General features: G+C 49.2%; 1 protein-coding gene across 2 annotated transcripts in view; it reads left to right on the forward strand.

Moving 5' to 3' along the window:
• The window catches only part of IGSF3 (immunoglobulin superfamily member 3), a 119,965-nt gene that overhangs the window by 79,065 nt on the left and 23,180 nt on the right, over positions 1–17,720 (forward strand). The window contains exons 4-6 of one of the 2 annotated variants that reach the window (XM_068144691.1): positions 127–516; positions 2,175–2,576; positions 6,122–6,526. In XM_068144691.1, coding sequence (XP_068000792.1) covers positions 127–516; positions 2,175–2,576; positions 6,122–6,526 — 1,197 coding nt within the window. The remainder of the gene's footprint in view (positions 1–126; positions 517–2,174; positions 2,577–6,121; positions 6,527–17,720) is intronic. The other variant, XM_068144692.1, reaches the window with a different exon arrangement.

Below are 17,720 nucleotides of genomic sequence, written 5' to 3' on the forward strand. Positions count from 1 at the left end.
TGCTAAGTGAGGAACTAAGAGTGGCATAGCAGAAAATAAAACTAAAACTAAATCCCTCACAGGAGGTGTGCAGGCTCTCCTGATGAGCTTTGCCATGCTGACATGAGTTGGTCTGTCTCTTCTCAGACAAGGAGTTCAGCGTCCGGCTGGAGACAGAGAAGCGGACGTATATTGTGGGTGAGCCAGTGGAGTTTCGGTGCATCCTGGAGGCACAGAACGTCCCTGACCGCTACTTCTCTATCTCCTGGGCCTTCAACAGCTCACTCATCGCCAGCCTGGGGCCCAATGCTGTGCCAGTGCTAAACAACGAGTTTGCCCAACGTGAGGCTCTGGGCCAGCTCAAGGTAGCCAAAGAAAGTGACAACATTTTTGTGCTGAAGATCTACCGCCTGCGCCTTGAGGACAGTGGCAAGTACAACTGTCGGGTGACCGAGCGAGAGAAGACCGTGACAGGAGACTTCATCGACAAGGAGAGCAAGCGGCCAAAGAACATCCCCATCACCGTCCTGCCACTTAGTAAGTAGAGACCTGCCCATCCCCTCCTGGGGCCGTTGCTCCACTGGGCAGCTAGCTGGTGAGGCTGTGATGTGCCTGGACTTCAGCAGTGGGGAAGAGGGCAGATAACAGTTTGCATGTAGTGGAGGCTTGAAATCCCCATTGGCAAGTTTGGTTGGTTTATTTTATGGGAAGGGGATTACAGAAAAGGAGGGATGTGTGTCAGGTTTGTAGGTGGGGAAACATGTCCCCACTTTGGTATGACAGCTGAAGGTGCTCATGACAGCATCTGATTTGCTTCTCACACCGTTCTCCTCACCTTGCTCTGCAGGGAACTGGGTGCTCTCAAGTATGCTTCAGGCATAATGGAGAGACCAGCTTGGCCTTGGTTTTATTCAAAGAGCTGCTAAGTTGCTGCAGGCTGTTGCTCAGCTGTCTTGCCAGACAGCTGTACTGGAAGACACCAAGGTTCATGTGCTCCTTGAGCCCCTCTTTGCTCCTTAGTGTGGATCTCTGTTGTGGTCACTGTGTGTCAGCCAGCCCTGGTGAAAACAATCCTGCCGGCGGCTTTCCTGAATGCCTTTTATGTTTGACAGACAAACGTGAAAAATACAGAAATAATGGGGAGAGGAGAGGGTCCACTGACCCATTCCTGGGTTTGCTGTCTGAAACTCAGGTAGCTGTGGCATGATGAACCATACACATGCCCAGGCTACCCTGGCAGTGCATTTTGACCAAGAAGAGGGTGACAGCGAGAGGATTTTGTGTGATGTTTGTCTCCTATCTCTTATATTTGTAGGGAAATGCAGCTCTTCCTTCTAAGCTTTTTTTTCCCCCTCCTCATTTCTGCAAGAGGCATTCTATTTCTTTACTCTCCTACCAATATTTGGTCTCATTTGTTTGGCTTGGAAGATTACTTTGTCTAGAAATCTTGCAGTGGGCAAAGGTCTGAAATGCAGTATTTCTAAACACAGCCACCTTTTGGGCAGATCTTTGTTCTTGCCATTCGATGACTCATCAGCTCTAGGAACAAATGTGATGGTTTTTCAAGGGTGCTGTGTCCATAAATCTGATGGAAGACAGCAGGAGTAACCAGTGCTCTCTGAAAAAAAACAGCTGTAGAGCCTTACATCTCTGGGAAGCTCAGGATACACCAGGGGTTTTTGAGGTCACCCAACATAGCTAGCTACCTATAGTGTCAGCAGTGATTGGAGTTTGGGAAGGCTTCTCCCAGAAATGGCTGTAGGAATGGACATGGCAAGGCAGTGATCAGGATGACATGAATTGAGAAGCCCAGGGATCAGGAAGCTTTTTTTTCCAGCAGAGCCATAGCATGTGGTGTCCACTGTAGCAACACAAATTCCCTCAAGTTTTGCTGAGCTCCCATCTGGACCTGCAGCCAGAAGATGTGGCAGTGTCTCCTGAGCTGTAGGCAGAGAGATTTCTCCCGTGTTTGGCCTCCACGTGCTTTGAGTGTGCAAGTCACCAGGAGCAGCTCACTGCCCACAAGCTGGTTTTGAACGTGGTCATGCATGAGATAGAGACGTGCCTGGACCCAATTGTGGGGGCAGTTTCCTGCGCCTGGTAGAAAGCCGCTCTGGCCAGCAGCGTCCTTCTTGCAGACTGAGAAGTGGCGAGTGTGTGTCATCTCCCCTGTGTGTATGCGTTTCTCTCCGTAGAGACCAGCATCTCCTTGGAGATTATCAACAACGCCAGCAGTGTCTTGGAGGGTGAGAGCCTGCGCTTTGGCTGCAGCGTGCGCTCGGCCTTCGGGCCCCAAAGCCGCTTCTCCGTCACCTGGCAGCTGGTGGACAAGCTGAACCGGCGCAGTGAAATTGTGCGTCTGGATCGGGAGGGCACGCTGCAGCCGGGTCCCTCGTACGCCGAGCGCAGCAGCTATGGGGGCATCCAGGTAGAGCAGGTCCGCCCTGGCTCCTTCACCCTGGAGATCTTCAACAGCGTCAAGGCGGATGAGGGCCACTACGAGTGCCGGGTGGTCGAGTGGACACGGACACTGGATGGGGAGTGGCAGATGGTTGGGGAGCGCCACACGGGCACCCTAGTGTCCATCACTGCTCTGGGTGAGTACTCAAGGTACAGGGGGCCGTGAGCCTGTGCTCCCTGTGTGCCTGCCCTGCCCAAGGAAATCACCATGAGGTTGCTTTTGGCACTCCTGCCTTTGCTTGCCAGCAAAATGGAGCTACCTGGCAGCCTGCTCGTGCTCGTGCTAGGTTGGTGCAAAACACCTGCATGCCCCATTGCATGTGAGGTCAAAGTCTAAAGAATGGCAGGAGCAAAGCAGAGCTAAAGAGAGGGGCACTGCATCCAGCATCCTTCCAAGAAGAAAGGCTAGCAGTCACATGACATGTCTGTACAGGATTGAAGCCACTTTATGGGCAGTAGTGGTGCTCCATTGGCAGTCTGTGGACATTGAAGCCTCCTTGCCTGCCTTGGGTGAGCCTTACCTCTACTTGCCAGACCAGGAGAGCAAAATACTATTGGCCTGGCTACCAGAAATGGTGAAAATCTCAGACACCGTCAGAAGCCTCTGCAAGGAGGCACTAAGCTGTTGGCCCACAACTACAACATGACCAAGCTGAACTAAGATCTGGGATCATTGCAGTTGGTGCTCTGCTCTTCCAGAGGGCATCTCCCTTTCAAACCCATGAAACTGCATCAGTCTAAGAGAGTGCAGGTAGGGCATTAGGGTTTTTGCATGGATTGTGACTTACTTTGGGAACTTCTTCAGACCTTAATATAGCAAGGCCTGAATGGGACCAAAGTGCTCTGCAGGACACTGGAGAAGGGTGACTGTTCCTCTGAGGTTACTAATCTGCGGAATCCCAATGCTATTAAAAATTGGAGGAGCTCTCTTGAAAGATTGAGTGAAGAATTTTTGAGGTCTGTTTTTTGTGAGTTTTTTTTTGTGGTTCTTTACAGTATAAATCTCAAGCTTTGGTAAGATATATGAGAGACCAGATTTCTGAGTTGTTTTGTATTCTGATTTAAATCTTGCTTTTTTTCCTCCTTTCCTCCCTTTCACTTCCGACTTTCTTTCAGATGCTGCTCTGCCTGGAGCTAGAAATTTTTGCTATATAGCTTCCAGAAGTAGGTAGGGACATTAGTTTGTAAAGAACAGATTCTCATCTAGTTTCAAGACTGTCTTCATGAGGTCAGCAGCCTGTGGCCTGCTGAATGTCTGTTTCCTTGCCACTTGTAGGAGTGTGGAGATTCACTTTAAATCCCGGTGCTTCGTCGCTTTTACTCCTGTTAAAATTTAAAATGCTTGGAATTGCCCAGCAGTTCCAGAAGATGTCCTTGTCCCAGAGTAATCACTGGCTGCTGAGCACATTCTGTCAAGTCCTAAGAAATTGCTAGGCCCTCTTCCTACAACCAAAGCTGAAGTAGCTCATGAAAATTTATTGGAGAAAATATTGACTATTATTTCATTGCCGCTGAATCTTTTCGTTCAGTGTAGCACTTTAGAGGTGTCCTGAGAAACCCAAATGGAAGGTCCTGAGAAAAGAGAAGGAGAGGTTTATGGCCATAGAAATAGCTCATAATTTTTTTTTATAAAAAGCAATAAATGTAATGACACTCACATTTCAAGTTAAGGTCTAATTATTTTCCAGTTTGCCGGGGTGTAAGGAACTCTTTAGCTGATCCAGCGCGGATGACGTTCAGACCCATAAATCTATCTAGTAGGCGTTTCAGAAGCAATAGCCAGAAGGGAGATGTGCTGTCAGATGAGACCAGCTGTCCCTGAACTTCAGAGGAACTCAAGTGCCCAGCAGGGACATCAGTCCCTGGCTGGCTGGGGAAGGAGGGGGCAGACAGGGTAGGGGGAGACTGCTGTGTTCTTGCAGAAAAAATCTGCCCTCTTTTATGCATAGCTTCTCCTCTTTTGTACCAAGTCCTGAAGGAAGGAGGGCCTTTGTGTGTTAACCTAACTACCATGAGTGTGTTGGTTGAGTTGAGGTCCTGAGAGACATACCTGGCTTTTGCACAGCACTCGAAAGAAGGCACTTCAAAAGCTTCCTTGCCCAGGCAAACTGGAGGTTAAATGTAAGAAGTCAGCTGATGTTGGCAAATTAGGTGGGTTTTCTAGGGCTGTCATCGGCTCTGCAGTGCTCAGAGCTGGGCCCAGTAACACAGTTGCTGGGGCAGAAGGACTGCTTTGGGGTCTGATGGTCAGGGCTTATGTGGGAATGAGATGCAGCAGTCCTGCAGGAAAGAGAAGCCTGTGTCTCGCTCTCCTTTCCTGGGTAATCACTGAACATGTTGGAAGAGGCTTTAATTCCAAGGATTGATCTGTTTTCTCAGAAATTAGATGTCCTGGTGCTCTGGCTCTGTAACACCGTGGAGCTGCAGGAGCTGCAAGCATTTGGATACATCAATATCCATGCTGTGGCCAGTCTGGCCTGTGGCAGCAGCTTTGTGGGTTGTGATGAGCTCCCAGCTCATCTCTCTAACTGTAATTTCGAGCCAGTGCCAAACTGGAGCTCTGTGCTGACCCAGGAGATGTTCCTCTTTCTACTGGGCACTGGCTGGAGTCTTCTCCTCCACAGCAGAGTCAGCTGTGCAGGGTGCTAGGATGGTCAGCACTGCAGGGGAAGGGAGGAAAGCTGCCAGCCAGCATGGGATACCCCATGCAGCCTCTTGGGAAGAGAGTGGGAAGGGAGTGCTTCTTGGGCATGTTGCTGGTAGAAAACCAGATCCCTGATAAATCTGCTGACAGCACTAAAGTGATTGGAAGAAAATATTTCTCTCTGCGGCTTAGAACAAATGATCAATGGAAGTAGTCTGACCCAGCATGTAAGCCACTCAACTGGGAACAAGTTATCTTCAAATTACTAAAAGGACTGCTGGTTTTAAACTCCCCTAAACAAAGTGCTGAGGGTAAACAAGTCAAAATGTATTGACTGGCTTGCAGAGTGGTGGATGTGCAAGGATAACTGCATGGAACTGTCCTGAAGCTGTGATGTGGAAGAGAACAAAAGCCATGCTGTGCAAAGGAGAGGAGCAACCAGCTTCACTTTCAGCTGCCTCTCTCCTGGGTTTTTATGAGCTCTGCCACCTCTCTGATGTACGAATGAAGGCTGCTGCTTTTCACTTTCCCCATTTTGCCTTCACCTGCCACAGCCAGCCACAGACCTGGGGACAGGGGACAGGGTGGGAACCCCCTGCCAGAGAGGTGGATCTGAATTGTGGAGTCTTGTGAGCAGTCAAGGTGGTGCTGAGTGTCTGTTCTGCCTGGTGCTGCTCCCATGCCATTACGCAGCTGCATTTTTGTATGGGACTTTGGCGTCCTGTGGGAACTGGCTGCTTGCTCTTCAAGTCCCAGGGGACCTCAGTCCCAGGGGACCCAGGGGCAGGAATGGAGTGTGGTCGTGCTGCTGCTGCAGGCAGCTGTCACCATACAGGCAGTCACTACCACACAGGTGCTGAAGTGCATTTTTGTTGCTCCATTTCATGACACTTTGAAATTGCAGCAGAGGAGCCCACACAGCATGAGTGGCTGATCACTGTAGCCCACAACTGAGTGCCCACACCCAAGCTTTTGCATGCTAACAGCAGGGCCTGTTTAGGCAGATGTCTCTCAAAGTCCTTTTCTCTCTTTCCACAGAGGCCGGCTTTGCTGTCACAGCTATCTCCCGCACCCCTGGGGTGACCTACAATGAGTCTTTCGACCTCCAGTGCATCATCAAGCCCCACTACCCGTCATGGGTGCCGGTGTCGGTGACGTGGCGTTTCCAGCCAGCAGGCAGCACGGAGTTCCATGACCTGGTCACCTTCACGCGCGACGGCGGGGTGCAGTGGGGCGACAGGTACGTGGGCTTCCGCACCCGCACTGCCATCGAGAAGGCTGAGTCCAGCAACAACGTGCGCCTGAGCATCAGCAGGGCCAGTGACACAGAGGCCGGCAAGTACCAGTGTGTGGCTGAGCTCTGGAGGAAGAACTACAACAGCAGCTGGACACGGCTGGCAGACAGGACCTCCAACCTTCTGGAAATCAGGGTCTTGCGGCCAGGTGAGTGCTGAGAGTGCACGGGAGGGGCTAGGGGTGTGTGTTACGGGGGTGTGGCAAGACCCTGGTGCTGAAGTGGTCTCTCTGGAGTGAGGACTGCTCTGATAGCTGCAGCTGACATCTCACACATGTGCACAGCTGAAGGGGGACTGCGTGTCTCTTTGGCCATGTATCTTATGGAGCTCTGTTATCCAGCCTCTGGGGAATTGGGTCTTCTCCTTGCTCCTCGTGTTGTTCATGGTGTTTTCTTCGGGCAACTGAAGTCACTGAAGCTCAATCCAGTCTCTGAGCTGTTCTTAGAATCATAGAATGGTTTTGGTTGGAAGAGACCTTTAAGACCATAAAATCCAACTGTTAATGCAGCACTGCTAGGTCACTGCTAAACCTGGTCGCTAAGCACCAAGTCGACACACTTCATTTCCAGAGACGGTGACTCCACATCCCTGGGCAACCTGTTCCAGCTCTTTCTGTGATGAAGTTTTTGCCTAATACCCAATCTAAACTTCCCCTGGTGCAACTTGATGCCATTTCCTTTTGTCTTATCACTTGTTACTTGGGAGAACAGACTTGCTTTAACCTCCTTTGAAGTAATTGTAGAGAGTGATACAGTTTTCCCTCAGCCTCCTTATGTCCAGGCTAAACAACCCCAGTTCCCTCAGCTGCTCTTCATGAGGCTTGTTCTCTAGACCCTTCGCCAGCTTTGCTACCCTTGTTTGGACACACTCCAGCACCTCTGTGACCTTCTTGTAGTGGAGGGCCAAAAACTGAACACAATATTCAAGGTGTGGCCTCACCAGAGATGAGCATAGCTGGACAATCACTTCCCTAGTCTCGTTGGCCACATTATTTCTGATAGAGGTCATGATGCCATTGGTCTTTTTGGCTACCTGGGCATGCTGCTAGTTCCTGTTTAGCCAGCTGTTCAACAGCACACCTAGGTCCTTTTCCACTGGGCAGCTTTCCAGCCATACTTCCCCAAGCTTGTAGTGTTGAATGGGGTTGTGTGTGTCTTGTGAGACAGAGGTTACTTTCAGGTTTCCACCTCCATTCATAAGAGCAGACTGACCTGGGGATGAGAGGAGAAGGACAGGGCAAACAGGATCAATGAAGAAAGACACACTCCCATCAAAGCCTGCACATGCACCACAGGTGAGGTACTGGAGGTCCTGCTTAGTACCTGGCTACATCTCTTGCTCTGCTGGAGGCATCTTCAAAAGCAGCTAGTGATCAAAGAGCATGACTTCCATGCCCACCAGAAACCAAGACCTTTTCATCTGGAAGTTACCAAGGCTTTCTACACAAGAGTGTGCAACAGCTAAGCGGCAGATACCTGGCTGGGCAGGGAGAGTCAGGAAACCTACAAGATGTTTATATTCCCTGTGCAGCCGGTGAGAGAGTTAGGCACCTTCTGTAGGCTTTGTCTCTAATATTTTGGTGATGCCTTCCATTGTCCGTAAAGGGTGCAAAAATATGTGGTTGGGACAGCTCTGGGTCATTGCTGGGCTGTCTATTGCTGTCTTGGCCTTAAGGCTGTTCTGGCTGAGCCTTTTAGCACCTTCCAGAATCTCAGCTCAGGTCCTTGCAGCATGGTAGTCATCTCTGTGTTTCTGTGCAGAAGGGACTCTTTCCCAGGGTCTGTCTTCTGGCTTGGGCTTTGTGTTTTCCCCCTCAGTGGTCCTTCTCATACTCTCCTCCACATTCCCCAACCCTTAGCATGTCTTTAGAAAAGTCAGGGGATGTTGTAACCTTCAGGCATCTCATGAGGCTTTGTCATCTTTCTTCCCTCTCTGCTTCCTTATCCTCATCTCCAGGTTAATTTTTCCCCATTTATCTTGATTATCCTGCCTTGCAATAGATGTTTTATTGCTCACAAGGTCAGGTTGGAGATGTTCATCATTTTAGCCTATTTCCCTGGAAACAGCACTGGCTGAGTATGTGTGGTCCCTGGAGTAACATGCTGCTTCATGGCACATCTCTGTGCATGCCTATGTATTCAGGACAGAGGAAGAAAAAGAAGTCCTTGATAAGGGCTTCCAGAAGGGAGCCTCTGTGTCACAGCTGAGGGTCATTTAAAGGACATTTCAACTGTGCTCTGGCAGGCAGTTCTTCTTTCTTGGAGTAGTAACCTTCAAGTGGTGCCTTAACAGTTGTTCCAACTGTTGTGCTGGGAACTGCTGTGATTCTCTCTAGTACTGCAGGCTGCAGAGGGTCGTGACACTTTGGGACATGGTCATGGTGGTATTGGGTTGATGGTTGGACATGATGATCTTAGAGGTGTTTCCAGCCTCAATAATGCTATGATTCTATGTCATTGTTGAGTCTTTGGCTGGATCATCTCCAGAGAGGATCCAGGATAAGGTGGGAGGTCTCATCTGCAGACACCTCTGAATGAACACCCTAGAGCCCTCTCCCCTCCCAAGTCAGATCTCTGCTGATAGAGTAGAATAGAATAGAATAGAGTAGAGTAGAGTACAGTAGAATAGAATAGAATTAACCAGGTTGGAAAAGACCTTTGAGATCATCAAGTCCAATCTATCACCCAACACCATCTAATCAACTAAACCATGGAACTAAGTGCCTCATCCAGTCTCTTCCTAAACACCTCCAGGGATGGTGACTCCACCACCTCCCTGGACAGCACATTCCAAAGGCAAATCTCTCTTTCTGGGAAGAATTTATTCCTAATATCCAGCCTAAACCTCCCCTGGCACAGTTTGAGACTGTGAAGCAGGTGCTAGTTTTCAGATTCATATTCAGGGCATCTTCAAAAGTGGTCATTCAGGAACCCTGAAGGAATGAACACCTGAGAGTGCTCTCAGTCTAATTCTGTCTTTATAGGCACCTTAATGCAATATAAATTCAGGATGCTATTTGGTGCCTTAGTTCTGGCTTTCATTCTCCTTTGCCACCAGCCATGGCTTCCTGCCTTGACCCCTGTGCCAATGGGTTTGGGGCAAACGATCTCCAGTTCCAGTCCACTGTGGGACACTATAGAGAAGAGTTGTTTGGAGGTCTTTTGGCAAACTGAGCCAGCATGTTTCCAAATTGTAAGTTAATGTTGGGATTCTGGTTTCCTCTTAAACCCCTGCTCCCTATTTGTCAGAGTGACCTTTCTGTTTGACAGGTTCCAGGTGCAGACGTTGCAATCAATATATGTCAGCCTTTAAAGTATGTTCAGGTGAGAGAGGTAAAATAGTGGCTGCCTGATTGCTTCATTAATCTCTCTGCTTTGTGAAATCCCACATCCTCAGGGGACAGGGTGCTGGAGCTTCTCCTGGTGTGTCAGTTTGCCGCTTCAGTGCTCAGGCTGTCTCTTCTTGGCGCTCGTGCAGTGGGTAGTGTTTGTAATTGTCATCCTTGCTGAGTGGTAACTGCAGAGGTTGCAGCACTGGGTTTGAATTCTGTACATTAATGTGGCTGAAAAGTAATTTGACCTACAGCTATCTCATGGCCAAGGTAATGATAAGTAGCTTGAAACATGCCAGTCCTTTTGTACTCCTTGGAAGAAATGAGCAGTATTTGAGAAATGAAACACATAGCTCCTGAAAGAGGGAATGAACAGGGCAGGCAATGGCAGTATTAACTCAGCCCTGAACACAAGGTCTGGAGGCAGGTGTCCTGCGTGGCATCTGGAGCCAGATTTGACATTCTGTGGTGGGTTCCCTCCAGCATTAACTTTCCCAGAGCAGCTCAGTTAGAAGCAAACGGAGCTGTATGTACAAGCAAAATCTACACTCTACAATGGAAGGCAATGGATATGTACAAAATAGACAGGAGTTACAATATTATACAGGTATTTATAATTAATAAACAGCACAAGACCCCCCTGGCCAAGGACCAGGGGAACTACCAGCTTCTCCCTCCCTGCCTTTCCCTGTACCCCCCTGTATAAAAAGGACAAGAGAGAGGAGCAGAGAAGTTAGACTTCGCCAAAGCCAGCTGATAAACAGGTTATCTCTCCTGAGCAAAGCAAAAACAGCTGAGATCAAAAGAGAAGAGAAAAGGGCAGAATTGTTGTGGTACAGCTCCCCTTATTCCAGATACTTACCCAATGAATTTGTTTGGAGTAATCTTTTGTTTTCCTTTCTACACCCAAGAGTGATTGATTTATATTTTTCTACTTTTCTGCTCAGAATCTGTAACTGAATTTTAAAGGCACAGCCTGAAACCACCACACATTCCTGGCCCCTTGTTGCATGAAGCCTTCTATAAGGACTGGGAGTGTGAGGAGGAGCCCACGTGAGAGCTTATAGAGAATTCAGGTATTACGAGGGCACGGTGTTTATCATTTGTTGGTGTGTGAAAACTCAGCAGCAGTAGGATCTGAAGCTGCCTTTCATGACCTGATCCTGCATGTTGTGCAAGTCTGTGCATCTTGGGTCACAAAATAGAGGGAGGGTTGTGCACAGGTAGAGACATGCAGCCCTAGTAGCTTGTATGTGCTGTGCAGGGAGAGAGACCTGCACTACTGCAGGGTGAGTGCTGGGTTTTAAATTCTGCAGGCTGGGGCAGAAATCCAGGCTGGTATGGGGTCTGTTGGGCAGGACTTTGGACCAGATTGGCTAGACTGCCTGTGGCTGTTCTGTGTCCTTACAGCACAGTGCTCTCCTTTTTACTTCCATCCCTCAAGCTGCCTGTTGTTTCTTTCTTGGTGAGCTCATGTGCAGCAGAGGAACAACAACAATTAAATTACGGCTCAGTTCACACCAGCTGCTTTCCTGAAGTCAAAGCTGGCAGGAGGCCATGAAGAGGAGCATGGGTTGACCTTAGAGCAATCCCCAAGTGCAGTGGTGAAGATTTCTCTCCACCCACATCCTTGTGTTTGCTGCTTCCCTTCTGCTGTGGTTTCTGGCCCCACTCTTAAATCCTGGTTCTTTCATCCCTGAAAGCTGGGGCTTGCCCCAAAGGCTCACCACCCTCTTCCCCCTAGGATTCACTCCACCCTTCTCCTCTAGTGATGTTGCCTTGCTCTTTGCACACTTGACCCTTTCCAGTGGAGAAGAGTACCTTCCATGCAAGCTTTACCAGGCTGATCTACAGGCAGTCAGGCAGGACAGATATGTCCTGTCTTTGGAGGGGACAAGTGTGGTGACTCCTTGGCACTGGCTAATCTCATTGAGGAAGAGATGCAGGCGGTTCCTTTTGAATCCAGGTGACACTGGCAGCATTTAGACTTGGGCTGAGCTCTTGGTGTGAGGGTGCCCACTGAACATTAGCCACTCGCTATGGTCTGTCCACTTCCTTACACAGCATGGAAGGGGACAGGTGCCAGGCTCGGGGACCTGCCTGAGAGAGGAAGGTGGTAGATAGATGCAGGGGGAGAACTGAGAGCTGCCAGGCTGCCTCTGTTCCTGACTCTTGCTTGGATCTTGCTTTTCTCTGCCAAGTTTTCAGGGAGGGAGCATCTGAGCTGGGAGGTGCTGTCTGGGAACAGCACATGTCTATGCAGTCTACAGGACTCAGACAAGGGCAGCAGTCAGTCACTGATGGCATTGTGAATGATGAGGTCTCTGCTGAGATCTGGGCAGGCTAGGACATCTGGATAGGACTATTTTGGCAAGGAGGCTTGAGCAGATTTGTGCTGGTGTATTACATTGCCATTATCCTTGTACACATAACCACACTTACCTTTTCCCTGCAGCATAAGTGAGAGGGTGATTTGGCAGAGCTTTGGGAGGGCCTTGGGCCTGGCTGTTGGGAAGTCTTTCTGGCAACAGCAGAATAAAAAGGTAGAGCTTTCACACAAACAGGAGGTTGTGACAATCCCCTGCAGAACACCTTCCTCACCCCTTTCATACTCAAGCACAGACCTGCCCATCCCAACCTGCAGGTCACCCCATGGCTCTGCGCTCTCCCCATCCCTCCATCTTGGCATCATTCCTTTGGCCAGATCCTTCATGACTAACCCTGAGTGGGCACACAGGGAGATGCTGCAGTTTCATCTATAAATCTGCCCTCTTGCTGCTGGGTTTTTGACAGTAATGAGTGTGGGAGGAGGGATGGGGAGGGGTGGCAGAGGATGGTAACTGAGCAGACACCCTGGGTGCTGGGCTCCTTGCTGCTTTTTTGCAAGCTGGGCTGTGGCAGATTGATTGACCTGGGAGCCACTGAGCAAACAAGGCTCTTCATTAGAGCATTAATTAGCTTCCAGGGGCTCTCCAGGGGCTGCTTCCTAAAGTTTGGTTTATTAGAAGCTGTCAGGTTGAAACTGTCATGGAGGAGGGTGGAGATTCCTCAAGATGGCCTTGGAGCTGCTGGGGAAGTCTTGTTCCTGTACTTTGCTTTGAGAAGCAAGGTGAGCCAGAGCTGTGCTTTCCCTGAAACTCTGCAGCTGGGTGGGTACAGAGCACTTTGCCACTCTGCACCTGTCCATGAGAAACCACTGATGGCAGCCTGGCTGCACGGGATTAGCACTGGCCAGAGAAACCTAAGGAGTGAACAGCAGAGGACCCTTACCTCTTTGTCCAAATCCACCCCTGGCAGCCACAGAGATACTGCTCAGTATCCTGCTCATCCTTCCCTCTGAAGACTCAGTGAGCAGCCAGGCACAGAATCATAGCATCAACAAGGCTGGAAAAGACCTCAGATCATCAAGTCCAACCTATCACCCAACAACTCATGACTAACTGAACTATGGCTTCAAGTGCCACATCCAATCCTCTCTTGAACACCTTCAGGGACAGGGACCCCACCACCTCCCTGGGCAGCACATTCCAATGGCCAATCTCTCTTTCTGGGAAGAATTTCTTCCCAACAACCAGCTTAAACCTCCCCTGGCACAGCTTGAGACTGTGTCCTCTTGTTCTGGTGCTGCTTGCCTGGGAGAAGAGACCAACCCCCACCTGGCTACAACCTCCCTTCAGGGAGTTGTAGACAGCAAGAAGACCTCCAGTTTAGGAAGGATGTTGACTTGCTGGAGCATGTCCAGAGAAGGGCAACAAAGTTGGTGAGGGGTTTGGAACACAAGCCCTATGAGGAGAGGCTGAGGGAGCTGGGGTTGCTTAGCCTGGAGAAAAGGAGACTCAGGGGTGACCTTATTGCTCTCTACAACTATCTGAAGGGAGGTTGTAGACAGGCAGAGGTTGGTCTCTTCTCCCAGGCAAGCAGCACCAGAACAAGAGGACACAGTCTCAAGCACTGCATGGGGGTTTAGGCTGGAAGTTAGGAGGAAGTTCTACACAGAGAGAGTGATTGCCCATTGGAATGTGCTGCCTGAGGAGTCGGTGGAGTCACCATCACTGGAGGTGTTCAGGAGGAGACTTGATAGGGTGCTTGGTGCCATGGTTTAGTTGATTAGATGATGCTGGGTGATAGGTTGGACTTGATGATCTCAAAGGTCTCTTCCAACCTGGTCTATTCTATTCTATTCTATTCTATTCTATTCTATTTTATTCTATTCTATTCTATTCTATTCTAAGTGCTTAGTGACATGATTAACACTGGGAGGGGAAGAAGGATCTTCTAACAATTCCCCAGACTCTTGTGGAGTAGAGGGAGAGGCTTTTCCTTGTATACCAATGAGGTATTTCTGTTAATGTCTTTCTTCTGTCTTACCTCTTAGTAATGTCTGCATGTGAGGAATCCTCTCAAGGATGGATGTGAAAGATGTCTTTTCTGTGGTGAGCAGCCAGTGGGGTACTGACCAGACTCATGAGTGGATGCTCAAACAAGTGTCTTCACGGGCCACAAAGTGCATATTTTCAAACCTGATACTTCTGCTGATAGCATCCAGCAATAAAGTTGCACAAGGAGAGCTAATGAGCTGGAAACTTCCTTACAGAAGTGAAGTTTAGAAACTTATGTTTACTGCTTGCTTGATCCCAGAGTGGTTTTGCTCTGTAGAATAGCACTGCTTCCTGGCTTCAGCTGCCTGCTCCATCTGGCAAACAGTTATACACTTGCTTGAGTGATGGAGGAGTCCAAGAAGTGCTGAAGAGAGACAGGAGGCTGTTTATCAGCAGCTGCAACTGTGGTGCAGAGCTGTCACCTCTCCCCTGGGTGCGCAGGGTCTTGCTCCTTTCCCTTCACCACCAGCAGGGTAAGATCTGCTGTTGTGCCTCAGAGCTGCTGTGTTTTCATACTGGCTTCCAGCACACTGAACACAGGAAATGAAGGCTGTCCTTTTGCACAGACCTGTGTTAACATCCCACCTGGAGCCCTTTTTTACCAAGTAGCACAGGTGGGTTTGCTTCTTCCCTTTCATACCCCTGGTAGTCTCCTACCTCAGCACATTTATCCCGAGGAGCTCTGTTCCCACACTTGCCGAGTCCTCTAGGACAGCTTCCCCACTTAGATTTGCTACCACCTCCTTGGCACAGGAGTGTTTTCTGGGCTGGCACTCCAGGCTTCTTTTTTCTTTAAGGGCAACAAAGTTGTGAGGGGTTTGGAGCACAGCCCTGTGAGGAGAAGCTGAGGGAGCTGGGGTTGCTTAGCCTGAAGAAGAGGAGGCTCAGGGGAGACCTTCTTGCTCTCTCCAACTCGCTGAAGGGAGGCTGTAGCCAGGAGGGGGTTGGTCTCTTCTCCTAGGCAAGCAGCACCTGAACAAGAGGACGCAGTCTCCAGCTGCACCAGGGGAGGTTTAGGCTGGATGTTAGGAAGAAGTTCTTCCCAGAAAGAGACACTGGCCATTGGAATGTGCTGCCCAGGGAGGTGGTGGAGTCACCATCACTGGAGGTGTTTAGGAAGAGACTGGATGGGGTGCTCGATGCCATGGTTTAGTTGATTATTTGGTATTGGATGATAGGTTGGACTTGATGATCTCAAAGGTGAGATCATCAGGTTAATCAACCAGGTCTATTCTATTCTATTCTATTCTGTTCTGTTCCGTTCTGCATACTTAGCCATCATACCCTGCTCCAAACATCCCTGTTTCCAATCTTCTCCATATACCATCACTGTCACACACACCTGAGGGCTTCCTCTTCTTGCTGCCACTGTGGTGGATAACATATCCTCTGGTCTTTGGGCACTGGTTTGTAAGTAGAGATTCAAGGTGGGGTTTCACCTGTGGGCATGCATTCACTTGAGGGTGCCCTCCCTGCTCCATTCCAAGCAAGGTGCCTCCTGGCTGACCGTGATTTTGTGCTCATGGGTATCAGAGGGATGCTCTGCCACATCATTCAGATGGGCAGATCTGGCCCTGTGCACATTACATATTGGCATGAGCTTACTTACATTGGTGTCAGCACAGCTGAATTAACCAGAGCAAATGCTACCTTGATCCCATAAAAAGGGTGCCAGGTCAAAAGGAGCTCATTGACATGAGCAACAGGGGAGGGATCTCATGTTGAGTGCGCTGCAGCATTCCTGACCAAATGCTGGGGATTCTGACATTGGCCTTGTGGGGTCAGAGCTGTGATTTACCTCCCCTTGCCTTTGATTTCCTATCTGGGAGCAGTGATATTTGGCTCCTCTGCAGGTTTGCCCTTGAAATGTTTCTGTCAGAGCTGAACATGTTGAGATGATTGCAATCCATTATGTTCAGGGCTTCCTTTGGGGCTTCATCCTGGAAATGCACCCAAGGGTATAACCTGAGAAGTTGGACACATTTCTTGGATGCATTTCACCAGGGTGAAGGGGGTGGGAATACATCCTTGCTCCCAGCAGGACTCTAACCCAGCTCCACCTGCTCTGTGTGTGCCCATTGATCTCACTGCAGGCAGTCTTACTTTTCAGCCCTCTAACAAGACTGACAATGCCAGGAGACCTGGGCTGTATTCAGAACGTGCTGCTCTCTTCAAATTAACTCTCTTCACAGTTACTTTTTTAGGAGCAATTTTTTCACTTCAATTTCAAAGCACTCTCTGCTTCTGTCTCTGATATCTCCTGAGCAGTTTTCCATTCCCATTTGCATGGCATGCAATGTACAGAACCACAGTGTCAGCCTGTTTGCAGTCCGTGCACATGCAGCTGCTTTGATGTTGCCTTGAATGTCTTCTCTCCACACACTTTAGCTTCTCATTGATTCCCTGTTTGCTCTCCTTGGACTAAAACACTCTGCAGTGAACAGTACTTAGACACTTAGACTTATAATAGCTCTACAATTTTGTGCATCCCTCATGTCCTTGAAGACTTCAAAAAGAGTCAGCAGGGTCAGCCTTTGTGGGAGAGAAAGCACTGGTGGGTTTCCAGCCAGCTGTTGATCACCATTCTTCTCTGATTAATGCATGGAGCCCTAGCCCCTCAGCTGCCCTGCTGGTCACCACAAGATAAGTGATCTTGGGACCAACAGGCTCAGTTTTTCCTCTTTCTGTGTTCTTAGCCCTCCAGTCAGAGCAGTATGCAGTCCTGGTGTCACTCAGCATGTCCAAGCAGCAGCTTTGGCTGCCCATCCTTCTGCAAGGGAACTGTGCCATTTTTCTAGCTTCCATATCACATGAGGTGCTTCTTTTGGGATGGGAAGGTTGCCCATCAGTCCTTTGCATAGCCAGGCCGTCTCCTGTTTGGAGAACAGTGCTAAAGAGACAGGCAGAGAGGTGGCTCAGCCCCAGTTACTGTATGTCCCCTGTGTTTGGCCTTCCTGAGCACTGGTTCAGCTGATGGCCTGTGAGTGTTCTCTCCTGGTGGGACACAGCTGGCTGGACACAGTGGCTTCACTCTTCAACGTGACAGTGAGTTGCATGGCCAGGTGGTGCAGCAATGCCCACATGAAGGAAACCACTTCAGTAAATAAGCCCAGTCCTTTCTTTCTGCAGTGACTTTACAATATGAGATTGATACCCGTCTGTCAGCAGACTAAACAAGGACAGTTTGTCACCAACTGCTTTCCAGACCCTTGGTCCATAGGGGGATGATTATTTTGGCATTTCTACCTTTTCCAACATTGGGCAAAGTCTAAACTTCAGGTTCAGGGAACCTGCATCTGCTTCCTTACAGCAAAATGGTAGGCCCTGGACATGCTGAACCTCAAGGTGTGTTTTTTAACATGTCTAAATAAAAGCTGGCTCCCAGGACCATTTTATTTGCTTAAATTTGGTGTGCTGTTAAAGAAAATTCCTACAGCTTTCTGAGTTCCATATAACAGAAGCAAGGGACTGCAGGCTATGATGGGTCTGTAGCCCATCTTGCTCTACTACTTCCTCTGTTGTTAAGAAGTTCAAGAAGATTGTTCTGTGAGAAACAACAGATGGCTTATTTCTCTTAGTTGTTTTTCCATGCAGTAGTGGAATTGCCCAATAAATTTACAAATGCAGCAGCA

This window comes from Melanerpes formicivorus, unplaced genomic scaffold, assembly GCF_026170545.1.
Source record: "Melanerpes formicivorus ecotype bairdi unplaced genomic scaffold, bMelFor1.0.p_v2 SCAF_11, whole genome shotgun sequence".
NCBI classification, from domain to species: domain Eukaryota; kingdom Metazoa; phylum Chordata; class Aves; order Piciformes; family Picidae; genus Melanerpes; species Melanerpes formicivorus.